At 45.9% G+C, this 25,692-nt stretch overlaps 1 protein-coding gene across 9 annotated transcripts in view; it reads left to right on the top strand.

Moving 5' to 3' along the window:
* The window catches only part of OXNAD1 (oxidoreductase NAD binding domain containing 1), a 40,398-nt gene extending 18,075 nt beyond the window's left edge, over positions 1–22,323 (top strand). For 8 of the 9 annotated variants that reach the window (XM_043968872.1, XM_043968871.1, XM_043968877.1 and 5 more), the window contains 4 exons: positions 7,476–7,617; positions 15,436–15,678; positions 16,345–16,453; positions 20,812–21,437. In XM_043968872.1, coding sequence (XP_043824807.1) covers positions 7,476–7,617; positions 15,436–15,678; positions 16,345–16,453; positions 20,812–20,969 — 652 coding nt within the window. In that variant the 3' untranslated portion in view covers positions 20,970–21,437. Of the gene's footprint in view, positions 1–7,475; positions 7,618–15,435; positions 15,679–16,344; positions 16,454–20,811; positions 21,438–21,836 lie in introns of those variants that run through there. The other variant, XR_006353357.1, reaches the window with a different exon arrangement.
* The last annotated feature ends 3,369 nt before the right edge of the window (positions 22,324–25,692 follow it).

Raw genomic sequence — 25,692 nt, 5'->3', positions numbered from 1 at the left:
GGCTTTCTTGTGTCCGTGTACACTGGCAACTGCTCTGCAGCTTATAAACTGAGAGGTGAAGGGACTTGTCCAGAGTCACTCAGTCTGCATGTGTCCAAAGAGGGGGGACCAGAGCCCAGGTCTTCCTGCCTGAGGCAGGCCAACTCAGAAGCCAGCCTACCGTCATTCATTCGCTTGATTTTATATGATGGTAACTTTCAGCTCCATGACTTATGCTGAGAATGGATACTTTTATGATGTTCATTTTTCTGATTTATAATAATTAGTGGGGAGTTTCCCTTTTTAAGTTTCAATTAAAAATGAGCCTTACCAATTCATGCAGATAGTTGGCTGTAAGACAATTCTACAAATAATATCTGAGACTGTGAGGGGGTGAATGAGTCTTTTTTTTTTTTTTAATTTAAAAAAGTGAACAAATATTTCTTTGCTCTCGTTTTTCCCCTCTTTTCCCCCAAGTCTTCCCTGCCGATGTTGTTTAGTTATGTTCCACGCTTCGTGGCCCTGTTTGGGATTTTCTTGGCAAAGATACTGGAGTGGTTTGCCATTTCCTTCTCCAGCTAATTTGACATATTGGGAAACTGAGGCAGACAGGGTTAAGTGATTTGCCTAGGGTCTCACAGATAGTAAGCGTCTGAACTCAGGAAGGTGAGTCTTCTTAACTTCAGACCTGTCGCTGTCACTCAATGCAGTAGGCATCACTTAGCTGCCCCTTCCCTTCCCCTGTAACCCCACTGGAAAAAGAAGAAAAGAAAATGCTATTTATCCCATCACTTCTCTGTTTAGTGAGTCATTCTTGTAATCATCAGTCGGTGTGTCAAGAGTTCTTACATCTTTCACAGTTGGTTTTCACAGTGTGGTTGTTACAGCATAAACGGTTCTCCTGCTTCCGCTCCCCTCCCTCGGCATCCGTTCATAACAAGTCTTTCCAAGTTTCCCTGAAACTGTCCCATTCATCATTTTTCGAAGGAGTGCCCTGATTTGTTTAGCCATTCCCTGGCTCCTCAGTTTCCAGGTCTTTTCTTGGGTCTCTTTGGGGTCTAGGGAATCAGTCTCCATACTACTTCTAGCCTGCTTTTCTCAGCTCTGTCGGCAACCGATACCTGTAAACTGGTTGGGACCCAAGAGGCAGGCATCTCCCAGCATTCTTGTCATCACCCCCTCCCTTCATTTATCCATCCATTGTCCACTATTTCAGATTTTTTATGTTTGCATCTATGAATACAAACAAAAACTAGCCATCTTCTCTGCCCATCATGGTCACCGCTGCTTTTACCCATTTGGTTAAAAAAAATAGGCAAAGGCAAAAGAAGTGTTTCAGGCCCTGGGGACACAGATTTCTTTGAAGCCCACCAAAATGTCCTGGGTGCTAGTTGGGGACAGCAGCTCAGACCCTTCTTTGAGCAGGAGCACTTCTGCTGTGTGCATTGGGAAGCCACACGGTGGGTCACTGTGTGTATGGGAATGAACCCCTCCCTCCAAGCAGCAGCTTCGCATCTTTATAAGGCTGCGCTGGTGGCTGATTGTCCAAAGTGTGCCAGGGTTCAAAGATGAGACTCGGGCTGGAAATCTGAAAGCACAGGCTCTCTCCAGGAAGGCTGTTGCTGCCAGTTCTCTGGTGCAGTTCATATTTCCGATGGGAAGTTCTGCCCAGCGGTGCCAGTGAGGCTTTATCACCAGGATGAGCATTACAGGGAAGCTACATGAGGACCGTCCAGTGTTCCAAGCCAAGACCCCTGACTGCTGTGCCTTGATGGGGATCCACATGGTCCAGATTCCAATCCTTGGCTCTAGAGGCTCTGAACAGTTTTGCTCTGGTAGACCGCGAAAGTGCTGGGCTATACAGTCCGAAGATCAGGGTTTGAATTTTGCCTCTGACGGTTATTAGCCAGATGATTGCTTAGCTTTTGCCGAGTCTCAGTTTCCTCATCTGTTAAATGGGAATAATAGCCGTATCTGCCCAATGAGGTCAGTGTGATAAAGAAATGAGAAATTTGCCAAACTTATACCATTCTATAAATGTTCATTACGATTAATGTGAAGAGACTAATTTCTAAACCATAATGTTGGTTCAGAGGAAAGAGGCTAACTCCAGAGTCAGGGGATTTGGGTTCAAATCCTACCACTGACGTTTGCTCTCTACATGACCTTAGGTAATCCATCCTCTCTGGGCCTCAGTTTACTTATCTCTAAAAGGAAAGGGTTGATGAAATGTCCACTGAGAACCCTTCCATCTCTAGATCTTGGCTCCCATGTCAGATTAGTAATCTGTGATAAGAAATAACTGTCGGGGGCAGCTAGGTGGCGCAGTGGATAAAGCACTGGCCCTGGATTCAGGAGTACCTGAGTTCAAATCCGGCCTCAGACACTTACTAGCTGTGTGACCCTGGGCAAGTCACTTAACCCCCATTGCCCCGCAAAAAAAATAAATAAATAAAAAATAAATAACTGTCACTAAAACCATCTGATTGCACAGTAGGCAATTAATAAATGCTTATTGAATCAGTAGGTCCTCTTTCTAGACCAAAGTACAGTTAAATAGTTGCCTCTCTAGGGATCTGATGACCTGTCAGATGCCCTGGACTCTTCCTCAGAAGGGCCACTAGCCTGGATGGTGCCAGACTTCTTCTACCCTAGCTGAAAGTCACCGTCCTCCTGTTTAGGTCACTCATCACATCCCTCACCCATCTGTTACTTGTTAGCATTCTTGTAGAGACCCTGTTGCATGCCTCTCATGTGAGCCTGGCTGCCGATGGTCACCTGTGGGCCAGTTCCCTGCATCGGCTCGTCCCAGAGAGAGAGTGCAGATTCTGGTTATTTTTCATCCCACGGGGAGCCCCACCCAGGCCTCTTGTCCTTGCCCACCCTGGCTTTGGGGGCCCATAGTACTTTTGCTGGGAGTCATTTGTGGGTCTAATAAGGCTAAATGGCAAAAGCAGGGTTGGGGACGGGGCTAGACTTGGGGTTTCCCTGGAAGAGGAAACTGCCTCTATGTACGTGTCTCAGCATCTTCTCTGTGAGAGGTTGTGACTTGCCCAGTGTTGCCCGGCCAGTATGTGTGCAGTCTGGTCAGCTCTGGCCACTGCACCTCCCTGCCTTACAGAAGTCACTGAAGGGACAAGGTTATGTGCAACCGCATGCTACAAACTTAGCTCCCATTGCAAAAAGCAAACACAGTGCTCAGGGTATTTTCTCCTTCCTCTGGCTTTGTGGAGTTTAAAGAGTGTACTTAATGGCATCAGTGCTTCCCAGTTCATCTGGGTATAGACAGCAAGTCATCAGTATGGACTCTGGGAGACACTAATGGCCTTCCTCCCCAGCTCTCTGTCCCACCGTTTCCCTAAGGAGCCCCATGGAGCCTCATGGAGCCTAAATTCACATTATCTGTAAGTGGGGCACTTGGGATTTTCTTTTTTTTCTTTTTTTCTTTTTTTTTTTTTTTTTGGTGAGGCAGTTGAGGTTAAGTGACTTGCCCCAGGGTCACACAGCTGGTAAGTGTTAAGTGTCTGAGGCCGGATTTGAACTCAGGTACTCCTGATTCCAGGGCTGGCATTTTATCCACTGCGCCACCTAGCTGCCCCTTTGGATTTTCACAGACTCCTGAAGGTGTGTGTGAGTTGGTGGGCAATTTTACGGTGGAGGTGGCCACTTTTAAAAATTGTGTTGACTTGGATGCATTTTTTGGCTCATCGTCTGTGACTGGATTTCACAGGAGTCTCTTGGCCTAATTTTGGCATGGTCCATTTGAAAATAAGTTTTGTTAGAATTGAGGATATGTGGGAATAGTAAGAGTTAGCACTCATGTTAAATAGTTTGCCTTTGCATTTAGAACTAGAAAACAAAATGCTGATTGCAATAATTTGTGTTTCTGAAGCAATTTACTGTAATCTTTGCACATGTTCAGTGATACATATTTAATTCTTGGTGGCAGTTTTGCAAGGAGGGGGGTGGAAAATATATTTACCCTTCAAGAATTGTTCCACACTTACTACACTGTGAGGAATAGAAGCTTTAATTATAACGACTCTCTTTGCATTTTTCCCTTCTGTGGTGCTGTTCTGTCCTGTAGTCATCTTGGCGTGGCAGCAGCATCTCAGTAACCTCCCTCAGACTTCTGCCAGCCACACTTGTCCTAAGTGAAAAACACATGACTCGGCTTCAGTGTTGTTGTGGCCAGGCTACTTGTCTTCTGAGCGGGAAAAGTGGCTGCCATCGCATTACTGTTTTAGAGAAATAAAATCCCATTCGTATTCTCAAAGTAGAGCTGGCTAGGGGGTATTTGTAAGGGTATTGACATAGATTCGCCGGCTTTGATACACTCCCATATTTGTGTGTAAGTGAATATCTGAGAGACAGAATGTGAATCAGCCATGAATTTGGCCATTTTGTTGACATTGCGGAACATCTATACTGACCATGAACATTCAGGATACATGCATTTTTTAAAAGCAAAGAACTCTTAATTCCTTCTCTCTCCCCCCCCCCCCTTCCCCATCACCATTTATGTTAGGACTATATGGGGGGGGGGGGCGGGTTAATTCCCTTTAAAGTCATCACCTTACGAATCTTTTTTCAATAATCTTTCCCTTGTCAAAATATTGTAAGAACTCTTCATAATCATCACCTTGATCTCTTTACATTGTGGCCGTGTGTGTGTGTTTTTGTTTTTGTTTTTGTTTTGAATCCCAAACTATGGCTCCCACTTTAAGCAAATTTGACTCTTTCCAGAAATCAAGTGTCCATTAAGAGGCTGAAGATCCGCTGTTTCCACAGTTCCCAAAGTGCAGCCGTAGTCTTTGGATTGTTCACTTTCAGAGCACCAACCTTACTGGGAATGGGACCTAGAGCTACAAGGGAACCCCCAGGCCACCCTGAGGCCTAGGGAGGTCAAGCAGCTTGACTCAGGTTACCCAGGGAGTAATCAGAGGCAGGATTAGCGAAGACAATCTCTGACTCAAGGACCAGTGTTCTCTCCACTGTTTGTTAAAACAGGCCGCAGGGACCTCAGAGGCCATTGAGACCACCCCCACCCCCATTTTACAGATGAGGAAACTGAGGCACGCGAGGTAAGGGCCTTGCCCAGAGGCATGTACCTAGTAAGTGTCTGAGGAAGGATTATTCTGAGTCTGGTGCCCCGTCTTCTGCCTGGCCCGAGAGGTTCATCAGGGTTGTTATCAACGTGACCTGCCTCACAGAGTGAGACCGTGTAGGTCAAGGATGTGGAAGACCTGGTTTTGGAAAGGGCCAGCCAAATTCGAACTCAGGATCCTGCTCTTTAGAGAAGGGGCAGTAGAGCAAAGGGGAGAGGTTGGGGGAGCCCCCGCCACTGTTTGCTCCCTCCTGGCAGGGCTGCAACAAAATCAGCTGGGCATGAAGACCAGTCTGGCCACCAAGTGAAAGGGAGGCTGGCGAGGGGAGGCTGTGGCAGCGTGCCAGGTAGAATTAAGTCTGGGCACGGGAGGATGGCCGTGTCATTGACAGGAGAGGGGGGCTCAGGACGGATGTCTGGCAGAGAATTAGAAATGGAGGCTCAGAGGGCGTGCCCATGTGCTAGAAGAGACCGTCAGGGCATCATTTGCCCGGTGATCGTGGGCCTCCCTTTGTCATGCTCGTTGTCGTGCCAATGGCGGCAGCGGCCATTGATTGAGCGCTCGCTGTGTGTTCCTTGGCAGGATGGGTCAGCTGAGCTCAGGGGGGGACGTTCTCTGCCTCCTCTTCTTAGCTTTAACATTCCAGTGATGCCCACAGGAGGTGGGGGAAGTCCCTGGATTCCTGATAACAAGGATGACCCTCCTATAGCCTTGTGCAGCTTCTACTCCTACTTGACAATGTGCTGTCACATCTCCTCTCTTACTTGGCTCTCCCAGCACCCCTCAGTTACACCAAGGTGGTATGATCTCTGTTTGACATTCGAGGCTCCTGACACTCAGAGCGCTCCCCCTTGGGAGACAGAAGGCACTCGCCCGAGGCCACCAGTTAAATGGGAAAGGGGGCATCTGAGGGGAGAAAACTCAGGGTCTGGTCTGACCGCCTCCTCCTAGAGAAGAGACTGAAGGCCAGTGACTGGCTGCCCAAGGCCACACAGGCAGGATGGCTCGGGTGTGGAAGCAGAGAGAGGAAGGAGGGAGGGTGGGTATATATTTCCTGATGACAAAAGATGGACTCATCCCCCTAGACCCAGCCCTGACGGCTCCTGCTGAGCTCCCGGGACCCTTCTAGACTTGTGGGGAGCTTCTTGTCTTACTCATTCTTGAGCACTTACTGAAGGCAGGCCTCTGACTCTCGATGCATCATTTCCCCAGGATTCATTTATGAGTGGACAGTGTAGGATTTCGAATGCATTTGTCCATTATGTGGTGGTTTGGTCCCAGGTCCCAGCTACCATAAATGTAGCATTAATTAGACTGCCCCAAGTTCTGAGGTCTAGGGCTGGCTCCCCCTTGGGAGACTTGAGCAAAAATAAAGAGCTTTCTCCCTTTTTGTGGGTTCAGAGCTAGCCCTCGGCAGCAACATTTCATTCACATGGGCAGAGTTCATCCTCAGCCCCCTCCATATTCCCCTCTCCCTGGACACAATGAATGGTCCGCTAGAGGACTGCAGATTGTAGGCCTCTGACTCACTTTATTTGGGGCATGCCCTTTAGTGACAACCATTTTCTGCAAATGTATTTTTCGTCCTGAGCCCAAAGACCTCCATGAAGGCTGTTTCGTCATTTCTAGGCCATCCACAAGGCCCAGAGTCCTGTTCTTGGTCACACCTCTGAAAGCACTTATGCCAACCTGGGAAGCCTGTGAGAGCATCTCGTCAGCAGGGGGCGCTGCAGGGCAGGAGATAAACCCAGCTCGCTAGACTCACCATTTGACCGAGGAATGGACAATGTGTGCTGTTAATCATCGGCAGCTCTGTCTCTGATTCACCCACCGTCTCATTGCCCAGAATAAGGAGAACTGTTTACCGATGGAAAACAAGAGAAAGAGAAATGGGGTCTGTGGTTACTGACCACTAGCCTTAGTGTGTTTGAAAGCTACCCACAAAGGGACATGATGTGGGGGTCAGACTGACTTCTCCGGGGGAGAAGAGGCTTGTCGGCTTATCTTGTTGCCTGGCAGACTGAGAATCAGGGCTTGGCCGATTTTACTGCTAATTGTTTTTTCTTTCCTTGGGGTTTGGAAAAGCTTTGTCTCCATTGGCCAGAATGTTCTGAGAGTGTCTGCCCAGTATAGTATGTGGTTTTGAACTAAGAAATTCTAGAATATGACATTGTGATAAGAGTGAAGGAGGAGAGATTGTGTAAAATACAGTATTGTGATAAGAGTGAAGGAGGAGAAACTAGATGAGATTTCAAGGATGTGTGTCAGGCACTTTGTTTTAGCAAATATTGCCAAATAGCTGCCTTTAAAAAAAAAAAAAACAGCTCCCCTCAGATGCTGCCTTTCCCATTTAACTGAAATCATATTTTATTTGCTTTTCCACTTTAGGGTTGATTTCTTTATTCCTGGTGTTCCTGTGGTTGGTGGATTCTCAATTTGTTCAAGCCCGAGCCTGTTAAAACAAGAAAGTGCTTTGGAATTAGCAGTGAAATATACCAGCCATCCTCCCTCTCTCTGGGTCCATACCAAGGTAGGGGTGTTATACACTTGACATCCTTTTGTGGCTGTCTGCACTTAGAAGATCTAGAATTAGTTCACTTTATTCATTCAAGAAATCTAGACTTGAGTGAAGAGTTCATCATTAGGATGTGTTTTATTAAGTTTCATATATTTTTATGCATCTTTTTGGGGGGAAGGGGGGGTTGTGTGTGTGTGTGTGTGTGTGTGAGGCAATTGGGGTTAGGTGACTTGCCCAGGGTCACACAGCTAGTAAGTGTTAAGTGTCTGAGGCCAGATTTGAACTCAGGTCCTCCTGAATCCAGGACTGGTGCTCTATCTACTGTGCCACCTAGCTGCCCTATGCATCTTTTTCTAAGAAGCATTTCTTAGAAAAGTCTTGTCTCTTCCTTTTTATTCTGGAATTTTATTCTTTCATCTGTATTCTAGATCTTTATTAATTCTTCTTTGAATTTCTTTCTGTTCTTTTTGACATTAAAACTTCTGAAGTCCTTCTAACCAATTTTGTTATTGCCTTTGTAAATTTTGCCCCATTGTTCCTTATTTCTGTTGTGTATTACTCTTAGAAGTATCAACTCACCAGGGAAGTGGGATGGATGCAGTGTCCTATGGTAGAAATTAACTTGTGTTCCAAACTGGGACTTACTAAGGGTAAATCACCCATTCCTCTCCATCCTCTTACCTCTTTTGTCTCTATTTTTGCCCCCTCCACTCTATAACTTTGGGTTCAGTCCATTTGAGCCTTCATTTGTCTTTTTTCTTTAAAATTTCTTTACATCTTTATCTGCATATATGATTTTCTTTTTAAACTTTTGATGATCCTTGTTTTGTTTGTTTTACCTCATAGGTCATTCTTTTCCTTTCTCTTTATGAAAAACAGCCTCGAAACTTGGCGACATTTGTTATTTGGGTTGCAGTTTGAGCTTCTTGGCTTTTTGAAATATACTCTTCCATTCCCTTTTGCAGTTTGTAGCAAATGCAGAATAACCTTGTATTATTTGCATTCCCTTTCCTTTATTTGAATGTCTTTACCTCGGGCACTTCCAGAATTTGTTACTGGGATTGTTCAATTTAGCTACTGTGTGTCTTGGAGGTTGGAGTGTAGGATTTCATTCTGGAGGCGGCCTGTGGATTATTTTGATGAGTGTCTTGTTTTCTGCATTTAGAAGTTCTGGGCAGTTTTATTTTATTCTGTGAGAAAATAATGGGATTTGGCAGACACTCAAAGGCTCACCTGGGGATTAAGTGAGAGTGATTGACTGCTGATAGCCTACTTCAAGTTAATTAGATTGTAACCACACCTGGCTTGCCCTTAAGACGGTATTGTTCTCAGAAGCTAAGGACTTTGAACTCAACCCGAGACCACCTTCAAGTAGAGTGAAGCAATGGATTTAGAGGATGCTAACCAATCCAGCTTGAAGCAGTGTGTAAGGACAAAGCTTCCACACTCAGTTTGCTGGGGAGTTCATGGATTGAAGCATGCTCGTGGCAGAGGACTTGAAGAAGAACCCAACCAGGCTGGAACTCTAGGCTAGATAGGCCTTTTCTTAACCATGTGAATACCTGGTATGCTTTAATAAATACTTAATGCCCAAAGACTGGTGCTAAAGCTTCTAATTTAAAGCAACCACACATTTAGATTTTAAGCATCACAATTCCTACCTGGTTTTTAAATTTGCTATATTCTTTTGGGACACCTGTGATCTCTTGATATCCTGTCTTCAAGATAAATTGTTTTGGCTTTTTTAGAGATGTATTCTTTCAGATTTTCCTACTTCACCATTTTTGTGTTCCATTTATGTTAATCCCCCTATCCCCTTTTTTTTTTCTTCTTTGGAGATTCAACTTTTTTTCTAATTTGCTCATTGTTTTTTAATTAATGCACTGAGAACTATAACTTCTGATATGTATTAATTCTTAATTTCTTACGGATTTCACTTATCCTTTGAACCATTCTGGAATTTCTTGCTCCATGCTTTCTTGGAATTTTTTGTTTCATCAGGCATTGGTTCACTTTCCTTTGGCTCCTAGTATTTATGATACTGTTGAAGGTTTAATACTCATCTTTCCTTCTAGTTTTGGGATCCTCTTGATTGATTTATTTGCTAGTACTCTGTGTTTTTAGTGGGTTTTCTTCCCCTTGAAGTTTTTATCCTTTTCCCCTTGTATCATTACCCCATTACCCACTTTCTGACACCCTTTTGCTGGTGGATGCACACCCAGGACTGAGCTTCGAAGCGTTCTTAGCCTCTTCCCCCACTGGGGGAGTTAGGTTTCAACAGTCTTGGTCTCTGCCCTCAGTAGTCTCTGGGAGACAGAACTAGCCCCAGCTGGATTTCAGATCTGTACAGCCACTCATGCTTATCCCCTCTCTGTTCCTCCTTGGCCCTTGTCCTTCTCTGGCTGAGCCAGATTCACATCTGCTGATTTTTTGCAGAATTCAGGGAAGGTTTTTCCAGACAAAATCTGTGCAGCTCTGTTCTTTTTGATTCTCTCCTTCTCCCCTCCCTCCTGTGATATGTCTGGGTAGAATCAGCATCTCTACTTGTTGTGGGGTGGGGTATGCTGGCCAAGTATCTGCAGTAGCAGAACCCCATGGTGGGCCTGGCATCAGCTCCTGAGTGAGTCTCTGTGTCCTGGTGGAGAGGAACATGGAGGTGGCTGGATTGCACGGCTAAATGAGCATAAGGATTTTACCTTGTTGGGGTTCTCTTTTTTCTGTCCTGTATATTCCATTCTGATTGTCCACCTAATTCCTCTTTTCAAAGACCATCATCTACCTCACCTTTGGGATAATGGATATACCTAGAATGATTCTCTTCAGCATGGCTTTGGTGTTAAAGCATATAGACTACATTCAGATTTATTTTAAAAATCAGTAATATGTTAACTGTTACCTCAGAAAGTCAATCCAGGCCCCCCATTTGCTAGTTAGTCTGGGTAAACTGGTGTGTGTTGTGATTTTCAGACCATTTGTGGGGTATTTAAATATAAGCAAGTCCCAGTTTATTGAATAGATTGAGTTTTATAGATTGACACTTGGACTTCATTTTCCCACAGAAACCATGGGGTTTTTTTTTATTGTGGTTTGGTTATTGGGCCTACCCACAAAAGGGTTATTTAATCTGTAATGTACCTAAAGAATAGTAAATATCAGAAAACCCTGAGTAAGAATGCTTTCTTGGGAAAGCTGACATCAGTGGGATCAGGAATGTCCTTTCTGCCTGGTTTTCTCTGTCCTGGCCATGGGAACCCTTTGAGCTCAGTGCCTCTGGTGGTGGCTCCTGGGTAGCCATTCCAGCAGGTTGGGGACTTTGGGTGAGGGGGATGGAAGAGGGACTGTGACAGGAGTCTAGGGAAATGGGGGCAAATTGCTCTGTGGACCTGGGCCTTCCTGTTGGCATCTCCTGGGGGGTCATTCTCACTACAGCATATTTCCTTGTGGCCTGGAACTTCCAAGATTGGCCCACCCACCTTCCTTTTCATAGCCACCTGTTGTTTCTCATTAGTGCGTCTTTCCTTCATTGGCTCTTTGGGGGTTTTCTAAGGAATGTAGGACCTTTTTAAGGTTTTCTTTTGTAGTAAGCAAGGGAGAAAGCAGGGAATAAAAGCCTTCCTTTGATGCCTTTCCCTCCCATCCCTTCTTTCCCCCCCTCCCCAAAACTAGACCACCCCCACTGCGATACCCACATTTTTGTGTTGTTTTATTTTTTTCTCTGTGCTTTAAACCACATAGGGAATGACAGTCACCCATTGCCATTAGTGGCCATAGAGGTCTGCCAAGGGAGACTCGTTCTGGGGCCCAGAGAACAGGTGTGGGGATGGGGATTCCCCCTCCCCCCCTTCCTTGTCATGGCCAGTTCTCACATCCTGGCCGGTGAGAAGTAGGGCCTGGGTAGAAACAAGCAGGACAGGCCATAAAGCCAGGGAAACCCTAGCAATTGTGGCAAAGGGGGAAGTCAGGAGAAATGAGCTTGGGAGGGAGAGGACCGAAGCTTGAAGCCCAGCTTAGCTGCTGACCAGCTTGGGGGGGGGGGGGGATGAGGAGGCCTCAAAGGCTCCTTCCCACTCCTGAGCTTTGCTCCTGTTTGTGGGGCCAGGGCAGATGAGGAGGTCTCCACAATCAGGCATGTCCCCCATCAGGCCCCTCAGCTCTGCCCAGCGCATCCTGCCCAGGTGACCTCCCCTCCCCCCGCAGAGCTGATGGCTGCTCTCTCACTCCTCACTCAGATAGTCTTTGCGCAGCACTGGGCTAATTCCTTGTGTGTACGTGAATTCTAAAGGTCCCAGGCCCATAGGGTTCTCTCGTCAGTAGCCAGTCATTGACCAAGGTGATGAGGCCTGCAGGGGTTCTCCTGCCTGGTGACTCTTTGGTGGTGCGTGGGGTAGAGTCCTCATGATTTACTCAGTCATAGACCTAGTTTTGCCTGACATACTTTCTTTTATATTTCCATTCTAAACTTTATTTAGAATGCCTTATTTCCCCCCTCTCACTTTCAGAGTCTGCTTTTTAGCACGACTTGGTCTGTCTTCATGCCTTAGTCTTGTCATGAGGCCTGGGGTGGAGCATCTCGCTGCCACCTTCTTCATTACAATGTGACAGCAGAGCCAGGACCAGCAAGATCTTCTAAGGTGATCCCGGTCAGCTGGCCATTGATCAGCTGATTGACATGTACGTGCATCAGTCCTGCCAAGCTGCTCTCCTGGGGCCCCTGGGCATGTCCAGCTGCTGTAACCTCCCAGGATGGAAGAGCGCCATCACTGGGTGTTTCAGAGAAGTAACTTGTTCTGGAGGTGTGTTCCATCTCTGCGAGCACCCTTGCTCATCACAGGAAAGATGCCACACCGCCCACAGACAGCCACACGCAGCCTGGCCGAAGGCCCTCTCTGGGACTTACTGTCCTCCTGTTACGTGTCATCTTTGGCTTTTTGGAGGGATGGCAGATGCTGTTAGAGAAGGAGGACATGGAGTGAACGTCTTCATTTATTTTATCAGTGGGGTGGATCAACCACTGCCACCCTGGGGTGTGCTGGGAAGCCTTCCTTTTTTTTCTTTGCCGGCCTCAGGTGCTGTTGAAAATCCTTTTCTTGAAAATTAATGAAATCTATTCACAAATTAGATATTTTGCACATAATTAAAAGCAGTGTCCTTTAAGCTGTTTTATACATTAAGCTGTGTTTACTTGTTAGTTCCCCTAATGGTTCCCTGGTAGATTTTTATCTTTGTCAGAAGACAGAGGTAACAGCTGATTCTTTCTGATGCTAGAAAATTAGAAGATAGCCCCACTGAAGATTATTTGATAGCTATGGGGTGATTGGCTGGCTCCTGGAAGGCCTTAACTCGCACGTTTCCTTTTGTCCATCTCCAGAGTCTGAAATGCATCTTGAAACACAACAAGCTAAATTAGACTTTATAGGCTTCCTTTTAAGCATAGACTGAACCATCAGAAAAATAATCCTGTAGTTCCCAGTATTACTCTCAGACTCATGCCCGGATGAAAGGGATTTTGAAAGATAGTCTTGCGGTTTCCTTACTTCAGGCAGATCTGTACTTAAAATCTGTTCTTAAGCCATTCAGGTTGTTGTTTTATGTTTGTTTAATCTTTAAGGAAGGTAATTGTAAAAGTACCTTTGGTAATTAGTATATCCATTTTCAACCCTGTCAGTTAGGCTTAGTCTTACTCCACCTTTTCAGTTGATTTCTTTGTCCAAAGTGAGGACGTCCTCCTTTCCTTCGTATAGTAATGACCTCTGTATTTAAAGTATTAAAGTAGGCTTTGACTTTTTCTGTAGGCATTTTAATTCTCTTCATTTCCTCTCACGTCTTTGGTTTTTTTTGTTTTTTTTGCAGGCAATGGGGGTTAAGTGACTTGCCCAGGGTCACACAGCTAGTAAGTGTTAAGTGTCTGAGGCCGGATCCGAACTCAGGTACTCCTGAATCCAGGGATGGTGCTTTAACCACTGTGCCATCTAGCTGCCCCACCTCCTCTCACGTTTCTAATGCTTCATCATTCTCTTAGATTTTCTCCAATTTTCCCTCATCTTTATGAACCCTAAATTAAATTAATTTCACCAAGTCTTCATTAGGCCTCTATGATATGTTTACACTGAGCTTTATTGCGACAAACAGGACAACAGGATGGCACTGTTGCTTGGTTCTTGCTTCTCCGACTGATTATTTCAGCAGCCTTGAGTAATGGAATAGGATGCCATGTTTTTAAGATAAATGTTCTTTATTGCTGATGTCATCATTTTATTGAGGAAGAAGAGAAGCCAACACCCAAGCACCCCACCACTTTGGGTGTGGCTTTCTTCTGGCATTTCTGCTCTGCTCCTAAGTGATCACCAGTCACAATAACAATGACAGGTCCTTCAGCACCTTGCAGTGATGTGATTATTCTGAAGCTCGACCTTGGTAGGCCCAGAGTCAGGCGTCTTCTCATAAGATTCATTCTTGTGTTTGCTTTATCTGAGCAGGTCACAATTGTGCCTCTTAACAAATACAGTTATCCTTCCACATCACAACTTTCCCCGTTGCTGTTTTGCCACATCACAGGTCAGCACAAGAAATTAAATGGGAATTTTGAGGGAGTTTTGCAGAAGCTTCAGATAAGTGAAGGCAAGCATATCAAGATATTTTATCTTTTAATAATTCAGACTTCTTCTCTAGTACAAAGGGAAAGGCGAGCCCACAGCTAGGGAACCAGGGGTGGAGATTTGGAGACGAGGGAACTGGAGGGAAGTGGGGAAGGTGGGACCAGTTATATTCTTTTTGTGTGTGTGGGTTTTTTTTGTTTTGTTTTGTTTTTGCTGGGCAATGGGGGTTAAGTGACTTGCCCAGGGTCACACAGCTAGTAAGTGTCAAGTGTCTGAGGCCGGATTTGAACTCAGATACTCCTGAATCCAGGGCCGGTGCTCTATCTGCTATGCCACCTAGCTGCCCCCCGACCAGTTATACTCTTAACTATCTTCTTCCCCCATCTTACAGAGTAGCTGACCCACTCAGGCTCCCCACCACCTCCTTGTCTTCTTCTGCAAATGCAGCTGTGTTTGTCCTTCCCCAACAGCACTGGGTGTGGGGTTGAGGAGGGGAAGGGGAAAACAGGTGTCTGTCTGAAATTGGGACTGTTTAGGGGGGGCATGTACCTCCCAAAGTCTGCACACGCTCGCACATACACACACACACACCATGAGCAAATAGGAGCGTTTTCCTGAAGTACAGGAAAGGGGACAGCATAGGAAATGGAATCTCCACCACACAGACCTTGCTTGCTTTAAGTATACTCTAATTTTAACACAGTAGTTCTAACACGGCTTTGCTCATTTGTGTCCCTTTCTGAACTTGTTTCTCCTCTCTGCACTGATGTCCAACTCTCCTTGCCCTTCCTTGCAGCAGATAAGTATAGCAAATTCCATTACATTGGCTGTGTCCAGAAAGGTCTCTTCCTGCACCTCTTGACCATCGCTTCTGCGTCTGAAGTGGGGAGCACAGTTCATCATCAGCCTTTGCATTCATCAGAGCTCTTGAGCTGCTTTCCTTTTTAGGCTTATTATAGAAATTGTTTTCTTTGGTCTTCTCACTTTACTCTGCATCCGTTGCTGTAAGTCTTCATAGGTTTCTCTGAATCTCTCCTTTTCATCTCTGCTCTTGGTATTATTTCATTTTAGTCATTTCCCAGTTGAGGTAGGGGCCCCTTTGCTTCCATTTTCTTTGCTCCCACAGGGTGCCAGGCCTTCCAGCTTAACTGCCACGTCTGGGTGTATGCACTTAAATGCAAGTGACCTGTAGCCTTCTGCAAGGAAGCGTCTGACACGTTCCTTTCCTTTTCAGTGTGTTCTTGGCTCTGAAGTGGCCCTGCGCGTTGGTGGAGAGCTCTTCTTTGACCCTCAGCCCTCAGACTCCTCTGTGAACCTGGTGCTGATAGCTGGAGGAGTGGGGATCAACCCCCTCAATTCCATCCTGCTGCATGTCGCCGATCTGCACAGACAGAGGGAGAGCAAAGGAAGTGGTTACGAGATGGGAACAGTGAACCTGCTCTACAGTGCAAAAAACACTGGCGAGCTGTTATTTAAGGTGGGTGAGGAGGGTGCTGTGGAGCTAGGCCCAGCTCCCCTGCAGGAGGCTTTGTTTCCAAAAGAGGCGGCGTGTTTTCCCCACCAGAGTTGGAATAGTAACCATTGGAAGCATCACAAAGCAGGGCAGAGGCTCTCTGAATGAGTGCAGGGGGCGTTTTCTGACTGCATCTCACCAGGGATGGTCTGGGCCGTCTGACCATGTCTCTGTAGCTACAGGCTCTGCCCCGGGTTCCGGGAACCATAGGTGGCCAGCCTGCCGGGGCAAGCAAAACCCTCCTTGTTGGAATCCTGGGCTTAAATGTGGCTTGGGTTGGCTTTGCAGCTTCACCAAAAAGAGAACAAAGGGTTAAGAGACACAAATGTGGTCAGTGAAACCACAGCTGAATTGTTAGTGCTTGATAAAAAGCAATCCCAAGAGTTAGAAATGTGCTTGTTAGCATATTCTTATTTCAATTAGAGCCAAATAATGCAGTGCATTTTAAATGCTCTGGCCTGCTGGGCTGCAAACAATATGTCTCTAAGTAGAGAGGGGGCGGGGATCTGAGGTGTGGGCAGACACGGAGGGCATGCTTAGCCTGGGGGGGGGGGGCCTGGATGCTGTGATTGGGCACATCTGGTGGGATTCCTTCAACTGTGGTGTAACCGAATATGTTTAACATTCCAGAAAAGTCTTCTCAATTTAACAAATGCATTTCCTGGGAAAATCATGTGTAGTTTCTATGTTACACAACAGACTACAGAAATCAGCGAAGAACTTCTGCCATATGTTACTGGTGAGTTTGGCCCACAGACCCACCCTAAAGATGCTCTGACCATTTGGCCAGAAATGGGGCAGGAGGGTGGTTGTGGTCAAAAAGGGAGCAAACTTTAGTTAGTTTGTTTTTTAAATTTACTTGTTTTAAATATTCGTTTTTGGGGGGTGAGGTGGGGAAGCAATTGGGCTTAAGGACTTGCCCAGGGTCACACAACTGGTAAGTGTCTGAGGTCAGATTTGAACTCAGGTCCTCCTGATTGTAGAGCCGTTGCTCTATCCACTGTGCCACCTAGCTGCCCCACATTCTTTTCTTTGTAAATTTTGAATTCCAGATTCTCTACATCCCTCCTGCCCCTTCCTCCACCCCCTGAGAAGGCAAACAATATGGTATCAATTATACATGCAAAAGGGCAGGTAGGTGGACAGTGAATAGAGTGCTGAGCCTGAAGTCAGGAGGACTCGTCTTCATGTTTGCCCTGGTTTCCCCATTTGTAAAATGAGCTGGAGAAGGAAGTGGCAAACCACTCCTGTGTCTCTGCCAAGAAAACTCCAAATGGGGGTACAAAGAGTTGAACATGATTGAAAAACAACTGAACAACATAGATGTGAAATCGTGGAAAGTATGTTCCCATGCAGCAACAAATAAATAAATGAAGGAAGGAAGGAATAAAGCGAGAAGATTGTGCTTCAGTTTGCACACAGAGTTCATCAATTCTTTGGAGGCGGATAGCATTTTTTCATCATGAGATCTTTGGAATTGTCTTGAATCGTTGTATTATTAGAGTAGCCAAGTCTCCCTTACTGTTACCATGTACAGTGATTTCCTGGTTCTTCTCCCTTCACTTTTTCATAGAGGTCTTGCCATGTTTTTCTGAACCCCACCCCCCCCCCCCAGTCATTTCTCATAGCACAGTACTACTCCATCAAAATCATATGCCTCCACTTGTTCAGCCATTCTCCAATTAATAAGCACCCCCTCACAATTTCCAATCCTTTGCCACCACAGAAAGAGCTGCTGAATTTTTTTTGTACAGTTGGTGCTTTTCCTTTTTCTTTGATCTCTATGGGATACAGACCTAGTAGTGGTGTTTCTGGGTCAGAGGGTACACGGCTTTATAGCCCTTTGGGCTTAGTTCCAAATTGTTCTCCAGAATGGCGGGACCAGCTAACTATTCTGTCAGCAGTTTGTTGTGTGCTTATTTTTCCCTCATCCCCTCTAGCCACTTGTCATTTCTGGTAGGTGAGTATTTTTTCATAAGATTAATAGATAGCTTAGATATTTCTTCTGAAAACTGCCTGTTCATATCTTTTGGCCATTTGACTCGGTTCCCTATATATTTGAGAAATAAGGTCTTCATCAGAAACTTACTGTAAAAATGTTTGGTATTATTACTTTCTTGTCTGTGGTACCTTTTAGCAAAATGTAGTTTCCCTGGTTATCTCTTTCGTTTAGTTTTATTTTGACTTCAGCTTTGTCTGAGATCATGATTGCTATCCCTCCTTTTTGTGTATGGGGGGGCAATTGGGGTTAAGTGGCTTGCCCAAGGTCACACAGCTAGTAAGTGTCAAGTGTCTGAGTCTGGATTTGAACTCAGGTCCTCCTGACTCCAGGTCTGGTGCTTTATCCACTGCGCCACCTAGCTGCCCCCCCCCCTTAAATTCTGCTCCAGCCCTTTCCTTTAACTCTGTGTCTTTCTGTTTTAAGTATGTCTCTTGTATACAACATATTGTTAGATTCTGGTTTCTAAATCATTCTGCTGTTTGCTTCCATTTGACAGGTGAGCTTATCCCATTCACAGTGAGGATTAGTAACTCTGCATCTCTCTCTGTCCCATTTTCTTATTCTTCTCTGTCTTTTTATCCTGGACCTCTGCAAAAGTCTCCTCCCTTGATCCACCCTCCTTTTTGTCATCCCCCATCTCCTTTTTCTTATCTCCTTCCCCTCCTTTTCCTCTATTGGGTAAGTTATATTCTGTGCCCAGGTGAATGTGTATTCCTTCTTTGAACCAGTTCCAATAAAAGGGAGGTTCAAGCACTGCTTTGCCACTTCCCCACCCATTTTTCTCTCTACTATAAACATGACTCACACCCATGCCTTCTGTCTTTATAAACTCTTTTAACTGCCCTAATAATGATAAAATTCTTAAGGAATTCAGGAAATTCTTTTTCCATATAGAAATGTAAACAGTGTAACCTCATTGAATCCCTTATGATTTCTTCATGTTTACCTTTTTATGCTTTTCTTGAGTTTCATGTTTGAATGTCAATTTTTCTATTCAGCTCAAGTCTTTTCATCAGGAATGCTTGAAAGTCCTCTGTTTCATTAAATATTCATTTTTTCTGAAGGATTATACTTAGTTTTGATGAATAGGTTATTCTTGATTTTAATCCTAGCTCCTTTGCCTTCCAGAATATCATTTTCCAATCCCTCTTCTCCTTTAATATGGAAGCTGCTAAATCTTGTGTAATTCTGGTTGTGACTCCACAATATTTGAATGGTTTCTTTCTAATTGCTTGAAATATTTTCTTCTTGACCTGGAAGCACTAGAATTTGACCATAATATTCCTGTTAATTTTCAAATGTGGCCTCAGACACTTGACACTTACTAGCTGTGTGACCCTGGGCAAGTCACTTAACCCTCATTGCCCTGCAAGGGGTGGGGAGTTCCTCAGTTAATTTTTATGTTTCTTCTACCATTAGGCCAATTCTGTTTGGGGAGGGGTTTTTTGTTTTTGTTTTTGGGTGAGGCAATTGGGGTTAAGCGACTTGCCCAGGGTCACACAGCTAGTAAGTGTCAAGTGTCTGAGGCTGGATTTGAACTCAGGTCCTCCTGACTCCAGGGCTGGTGCGCCACCTAGCTGCCCCCAATTCTGTTTTTTTAAAGGGTTCTTTTCTTCAGTATTTTTTGTGCCTCTTTTACCAGACTGTTAATTTTCTTGACATAATTTTCTTGCATCACTCTCATTTCTTTCCCAGTTTTTCCTCTACCACTCTTATCTGTTTCTTGCAGGAATTCTTGTTGGACTTGTGTTCAATTAGCTTTTTTTTTTTTTGGAGGCTTTTTGGGCAGCTGTTCACATCGTTGTCTTCTGAGTTTGTCTTGGTCTTCTCTGCCACTATAGTAGCTTTTTACGGTCAGATTCACTTTTGTTGCTGTTTGCTCATTTTTCCATCCTGTTTCTTGACTTCAAATTATATGTTAAAGTTGAGCTCTGCTCACCTGGGGTGGTGGAGGCACTGTGCCAAGCGTCAGGCTTTTCTGTGCTGCTGGTTCTCAAGGTCTGCCCCTTTTCAGTGCTTCCCGAGTTGTGTGATCGGGGAGGAGCTGTGGGCACTGCCCTCCTGGTCTCTGCTCTTTGTCTAACAACGGTTCCTGTTTTCCTGCAGTTCCATACACGAGCAGTTCTGTGTGCCTTAGGGTGACAGCAAGCGCTCCTCTCCGCCATGGCACTGTGACCCCAAACTGCCTGTGGGCAGTAGAGTCGCCGGTCAGTGCCAGCAAAGGCTCTCCTGTCATCTTGAGCCCCCTCACCATCTCTGGGCTGAGAACTCCCAAAGCTGCCACCACCAGTCTGGCATCTGAACCGACCTCCCCTGACCTCCACCCCGGTGCTGGAGGCTTCTGCCGACTGTTGAGTTTTCTTAGGCCCAAAACACCATCCCTTGGCCTTTGTTGGCCATGCTGCTCCAGAATTGTTTCGAGGTGTTACTTGAGTTATTTTGCGGGGAATGTTGGGAGAGTTCAGTTGGGTGGCGGCCTCTCTTCCACTGTCTTGGCTCCTGAGCTCATGTCTAAGTCATGGGCAGTGACGGCCAGTGTGAAGTCACAGCCTGGGCTGCCCAAGAGCGAGAGGAAAATAGAAGACAAGCTGAGTATGTGCTTTTAAACGGGCTTCCTCACTTGCCCTCAGAAGGGTGTAATGTGTGCATTCTTGGATCCACACACCAATGGCACGTTCTCGCCTGGGCTGGGATTTACGCCCTGTGTTGTTGATAGTCGTTGCAGCTTCTCCAGGAGGCTTTTCGTTGTGGGGCTTTCTCTTAAACAGCTTACTTTGTTCCGTGGACATTTAATACTACTTTCAGCGATGTGGCTTTTGAAGGTGTGCCCTCTAGCCTAGGGAACATGGCAGCTTCTGCTCCCCCTTGGGTCTTGGGCCTTGGCTGCACCCCACCTGACTGAGGAGCCAGAGGGCAGAAGCCACGTGGGAGTGGGCCCACTGCCTACACGAGCACGCACACACACACACACACACAGCCATACACACCCATATGTCCTATGCATCCTGCCACTGAGCTGTGTCCAGACTATTCTCCTCATGACAGACAGGCGGACACGACTGATCAGAGACTCTCTGTGTTCTCTCTTTTGTCAGAGGGAAGGATCTCTAACAAGGACCTTGAGAAGCACATCTCTGATGAGCGCACTTCCTTTTTCATCTGTGGCCCGCCGCCCATGATAGAACAGTTCTCTCACCATCTAGAAGCCTGCAAAGTTCCCAAAGAGCACATTTGTTTTGAAAAGTGGTGGTAGCGGCCAAGACGGAGAGAGGCGGGCGTTCGCTCAGGCCAGTGACCAGGACTAGTCCTGTGCCGTGTATATGCTGAGGTCACAGGCCTCCCCGGAGCTGCCCCAGCGCTGTCCAGTGAGATGACTTCCTGGTGAAAGGGGAGGAGGATGAAGGAAGAAGTCGAGATGTGGTGAAAAGCACTAAGGAGATGAAATCTGAGAAAAGGTATCAGTGATGCCAGGACATGGATGATAGTGACCTGAATCTCTTCTATTGCTAATTCCTGAGTGATCCCAGAGGGCTACCCACATTGGGCCATTATTGATTTTTCTGTCCTTTTTTCCAGAGCGGGTGGGGGTGGCAAGAATGATTTAGATTTACCCAAAAATATCAGAAAGCACTGGATTTGTGTGTGAAATATTGGCCTCGTATAACTTCTGTTTCACAGAAAACCGGTGTCATTTATGTGCAATAAACTTCTCTTTTGATCAGGTATTTTTTTAATAGTACAAGTAAAAAATTAAATGGATTTTCAATGTAAAATTGTCTTCAGTGCCTCAGATCACCTTATTCTAGGTGGCAGCCTTCCTTCTTGGGGCTCTGGTTCTGTCCCAAGGAGCCAAGGAAAGTTGGGTTTCAAAATAAGAAATGGCCTGGGGAATGAGTGGTGGTGATTTAACAAGGGGCACCTTCGCTTTGTCCTAAATAAGTGTTGCTGAGTACACCTCAGCACTGAGGACCAGTCTCCTTGAGGCTGCCTGTCCTGGTTACCACGGTCTACGTATGAGGCTGCTTGCTGTGCGGCTTCCAAGGAGGGGGTGTGACTGAAGAGAGTGACCCTTTCTAGCCTGGGCAGAGGGGATGTGGCTAAGCCATCTTTCTGCCCCCAGCCATGCAGGTAGCAGTGATCACGGTCCCATGGATGGTGTGGGCATTTACAACTTTCCAAGCAAGTCTCCTTCCTTTGGCTCCCTCTGTCATCTGCATGTTTGAGGCACCAGCTCCAGCTCAGACAGGAAGCCAAGAAGGGGAGAGACATGGCTGGGCAGTGGCAGAGAACCCTGAGCCCACGGCAGGGGCTCTTCATGTCATGCTGTGGTGGCAAGAACTTCCCTTGAAGCTCATCTCTGGAAGGAGCTGTTTACTCCCCTGCCTTAGCCGCCTGATGCGAGAGCCATCTTCTCTGTGTTGTACTTGGGGTCTCTACGTTTCAGGAGGCCGGGTCCAAGAAGCGTCCCCTGCCCAGGGTTCAAGGGCTGATCACATAAACCCAATAAAGGTCAAAGGATGGAGGTTTATCTCTTGTTTCGGACTCCTGGGTAGCCTATGGTGTGGTCAGGTTGGTCAGGCACTGCTGAAGCCTCATGCCCCGCCCCTGGCCTGGGTTCAGATCCTCCGTGGCTCCTCGTTCTCCCTCCCTTGCTGTGCTTTGGGGGCCATTTCCCAGGGGGTTTAGATGATCTTTTGAGTTCTTCTGGCACTCTTGGCAAAGCATTTGTCAGTGACATGAGAGCAAGAGACCGCGAGGCCCCTGATCTGAGTAGACACAGAAACAAGTTCAAGGAAATAGCCGCGCTCACACCTGCGCCACAGGCCATGGGGGAGTCTCCGGGAGGGGGAGAGAGCCAGGCCACTCCTGCTAGAGCTCCCGGGAGTCCCAGAGAAGCCGCCGGATCCGGCCCAGAGGCCGGGGGGAGCAGGAGGCTCGCTTGGCAGGCTGAGCCAGCGGACCAGGCCCAGAGAGCCCTTGGAGTCACCAGCTCTGGGGTCGGTGCAGATGTGGGCCGCACTCCCCACCCTGCCCTCACACAGACGCAGGACTTGTATTTTTTAAAAAATAGGTATGGCCTAGATTGGATGTTTTTTCAGGGCTTTTTTTTTTTTCTTTCAAAGAGATTGTATCTTTGAGAACTAATAGTAAATGATATTTCTATAACGCCAAAGCTTTGTCTTCATTCCTGTTCACTGGGTCAGTTGCCCTCAGAGCTAGTTCAGGATGATTTTTAAACTCTAAAAGGCACTTCCATGAGGTCGCTCCTTTGAGGGAGCTCTCTGACTCTGGGCAGCGGCTGCCTCTTCATTATCTCCATTTCAGCAGCCTTTGAGGGAAACGGAATCTAAGATGATTTCTTTTGGAAGACCCTGTTAGAAACTCAGTTTACATTTGACATGAAGCTGACACCTTTGGGGGAAGGCACAAAGCCAGAGCTTTGGTAAAGCTACCTCTGACCCCAGCTGGTCAGACACATATTGCTATACACTCACTTAGCCAGGTCCTGGGTGACCAAGAGCTGCTGAATTTTCTGTTTGTATTTTGACGGATCTCAGTACTCTAAAGGTGCAACAGTGTCTTGTAAAAAAATAACCATTGATATTCTTACATCACCATCATTTCCAGATATATCCCTCTCTTCCCCAACCCAGTGAGCCATCCCTTGCAACAAAAAGTGAGGAAGTAGTTTAGCAAATGGTCATTTTCATACCCACAGTGCCCCATCTCTACAATGAAGAGGAGGTGCATCGTTCTCTTTGAAAGAGACAACTTCCATCCCAGGCCCAGGCCCTCCCTTCAGTTCTGGACACATTTACTGTCCATCCTGTAACGATTGGAATGACGCCACCTGCTGGAGACCTACTGTAGAAGAGTTCCACCCATGAAGCGAAGGTCTTTGAGGGCAAGACCAGGAGTCTTTTCTTTGGCGTCAGGAAGTGACGCGGACGAGTGGGAGGAGGAAGGAAGAGACTGGCGCTCGGTCTCAGGCTCTTTCCTCTGGACTCTGGTGGAGAGCGGAGCTAGAAATGCGCTCTCCCTTTAATAGATAGGAATCTAGGCCTTTCTCTCTCTCTCTCTTTACCAGATTCTTATTCTCCTTAATAAATGCTTAAAAGTCTAACTCTTGCTAAAGCTTATAATTTATTGGCGACCACTCATTAGATATTTTAGACAGTTTAGCTAGAATTTTAGCCTTTAACAATCCATAAACAGTGTGTGGATCCCACACCTTGGGCTATCCATTCAACTATGACTCGTAGCCTGGACAGTAGTCTTCCTTCGGGTTGTTTTTCCTGGGAAGATACTTAGGCCCAAGTCCTGAACAATTGTAGATCTCATTCAGGAGTCCCTGCAGTGGCCCGGGGCACAAATAAACAGCCACTCACCGTGTATAACTCAGAGCTGGCCTGAAGAACATCACTCTGTCCTTACTGATCAGAGTTGAGAAAGATGCCACATGCATTGTTTCCTTTCCTACAAGATCGTTTCTTATTTCGGCAGCAACAGCACGTGTTGATGTATTTAGTCCAGTGTAGATCGCTGTGCTGTTTGCTGAGGCACAGGCTTGGGTCCTTGCCCTCAGAGAGCTTATAGTCTAGTTCATTCATCAGACTCAAATAGAAATAGTCACTAAATTATACAATAAGGATCCCAGCAGGCCACAGATTGACTTCGAAAACCACATAAGCATCTATTTGCTGCGTTTTTATTTATATTGTCAAGTATTTTCCAATTATATTTTTAATCTGGTTTGGGCTGAATCCAGAATAGTTAGGCCAGTGAAGGCCACGTGTCGGACACTTCATAGGCTGTTCGCATCAAAGGACAATGAGTAACTCGCTAAGTAAACGATTTCCTCCTTATCCAGCCAGTTAGCGAGGTCTTCCCTGGCAAAAGTTATTTTAGGGCACATTTATTTCCTTGTTGAAAAGCCACTGCATTAACCCACCAGGTACCACATGCCTCTATGTTTTGATCTAACAGAAATATGAGTCTGCCTCCTAGAAGAACTTTCTATATAGAGACTTTTTCCCCCAGAAGGACTTGTAGTTAGCAGACACAGCCCAGGAAGTAATTTCCCCACCCCCACCCCTACTGCACCCCCAAGACTATATCAGATAATTTTTTTTAAGAGTTAGAAGCTGTATGACCTAGGAGTCTGAGTAGACTTATTCTTTTTTTTGTTTTGCTTTGGGTTTTTTTGTTTGGGTTTTTTTTTGTTTTGTTTTGTTTTTTTAGTGAGGCAGTTGGGGTTAAGTGACTTGCCTAGGGTCACATAGCTAGTAAGTAAGTGTTGTGTCTGATGCCGGATTTGAACTCACGTCCTCCTGACTCCAGGGCCAGTGTTCTATCCACTGCGCCACCAAGCTGCCCTAGACTTATTTTTAATATCTTTTGGGGGGGGGGGGCAGTGAGGGTTAAGTGACTTGCCCAGGGTTACACAGCTAGTAAGTGTCAGGCGTCTGAAGGTGGATTTGAACTCGGGTCTTCCTGAATCCGGGGCTGGTGCTTTATCCACTGCTCCACCTAGCCCACCCCCTTTTTTTTTTTGAGTTCTCAATTTCACCTGTTACTGACATGTTTGGACTGTAGGTGTTTTCTCTGAATGGAAAACAGTTCCCTCAAATCCCTGTCATTACAGTCTGAGTTATTATAAATATTTATGTTCCGATAATTTAGCATGACAGCCTGTTTTATTGAATATAAGGCTGTGATAAAAAGGTAGTTTTATGTTTTTGTGTGTTTTTAGAGAAAAGAGGAGGCCTTTGCTGGTGTTGGTATTATAATATCCTATTACTTATGTGGAACCTAAAAAAAAAATCAGTGGTCAGTCACATTTGTGTGTGAAGAGAATGCTACCAACGAGGCTCTGGGCGGCTCCTTGCTGTTTCAGAATTCAACTGTCCCTTTCATAAACACCAACTTCCATTTGAAGGGAATTCTTACACTAGTGAAATCAGGATCCTCAAGAT

The sequence above is a fragment of the Dromiciops gliroides genome, chromosome 5 (assembly GCF_019393635.1).
Source record: "Dromiciops gliroides isolate mDroGli1 chromosome 5, mDroGli1.pri, whole genome shotgun sequence".
Classification (NCBI taxonomy): Eukaryota; Metazoa; Chordata; class Mammalia; order Microbiotheria; family Microbiotheriidae; genus Dromiciops; species Dromiciops gliroides.
The sequence above is the reverse complement of the archived record's forward strand: the minus strand, read 5'-3'. Positions and strand labels throughout refer to the sequence as shown.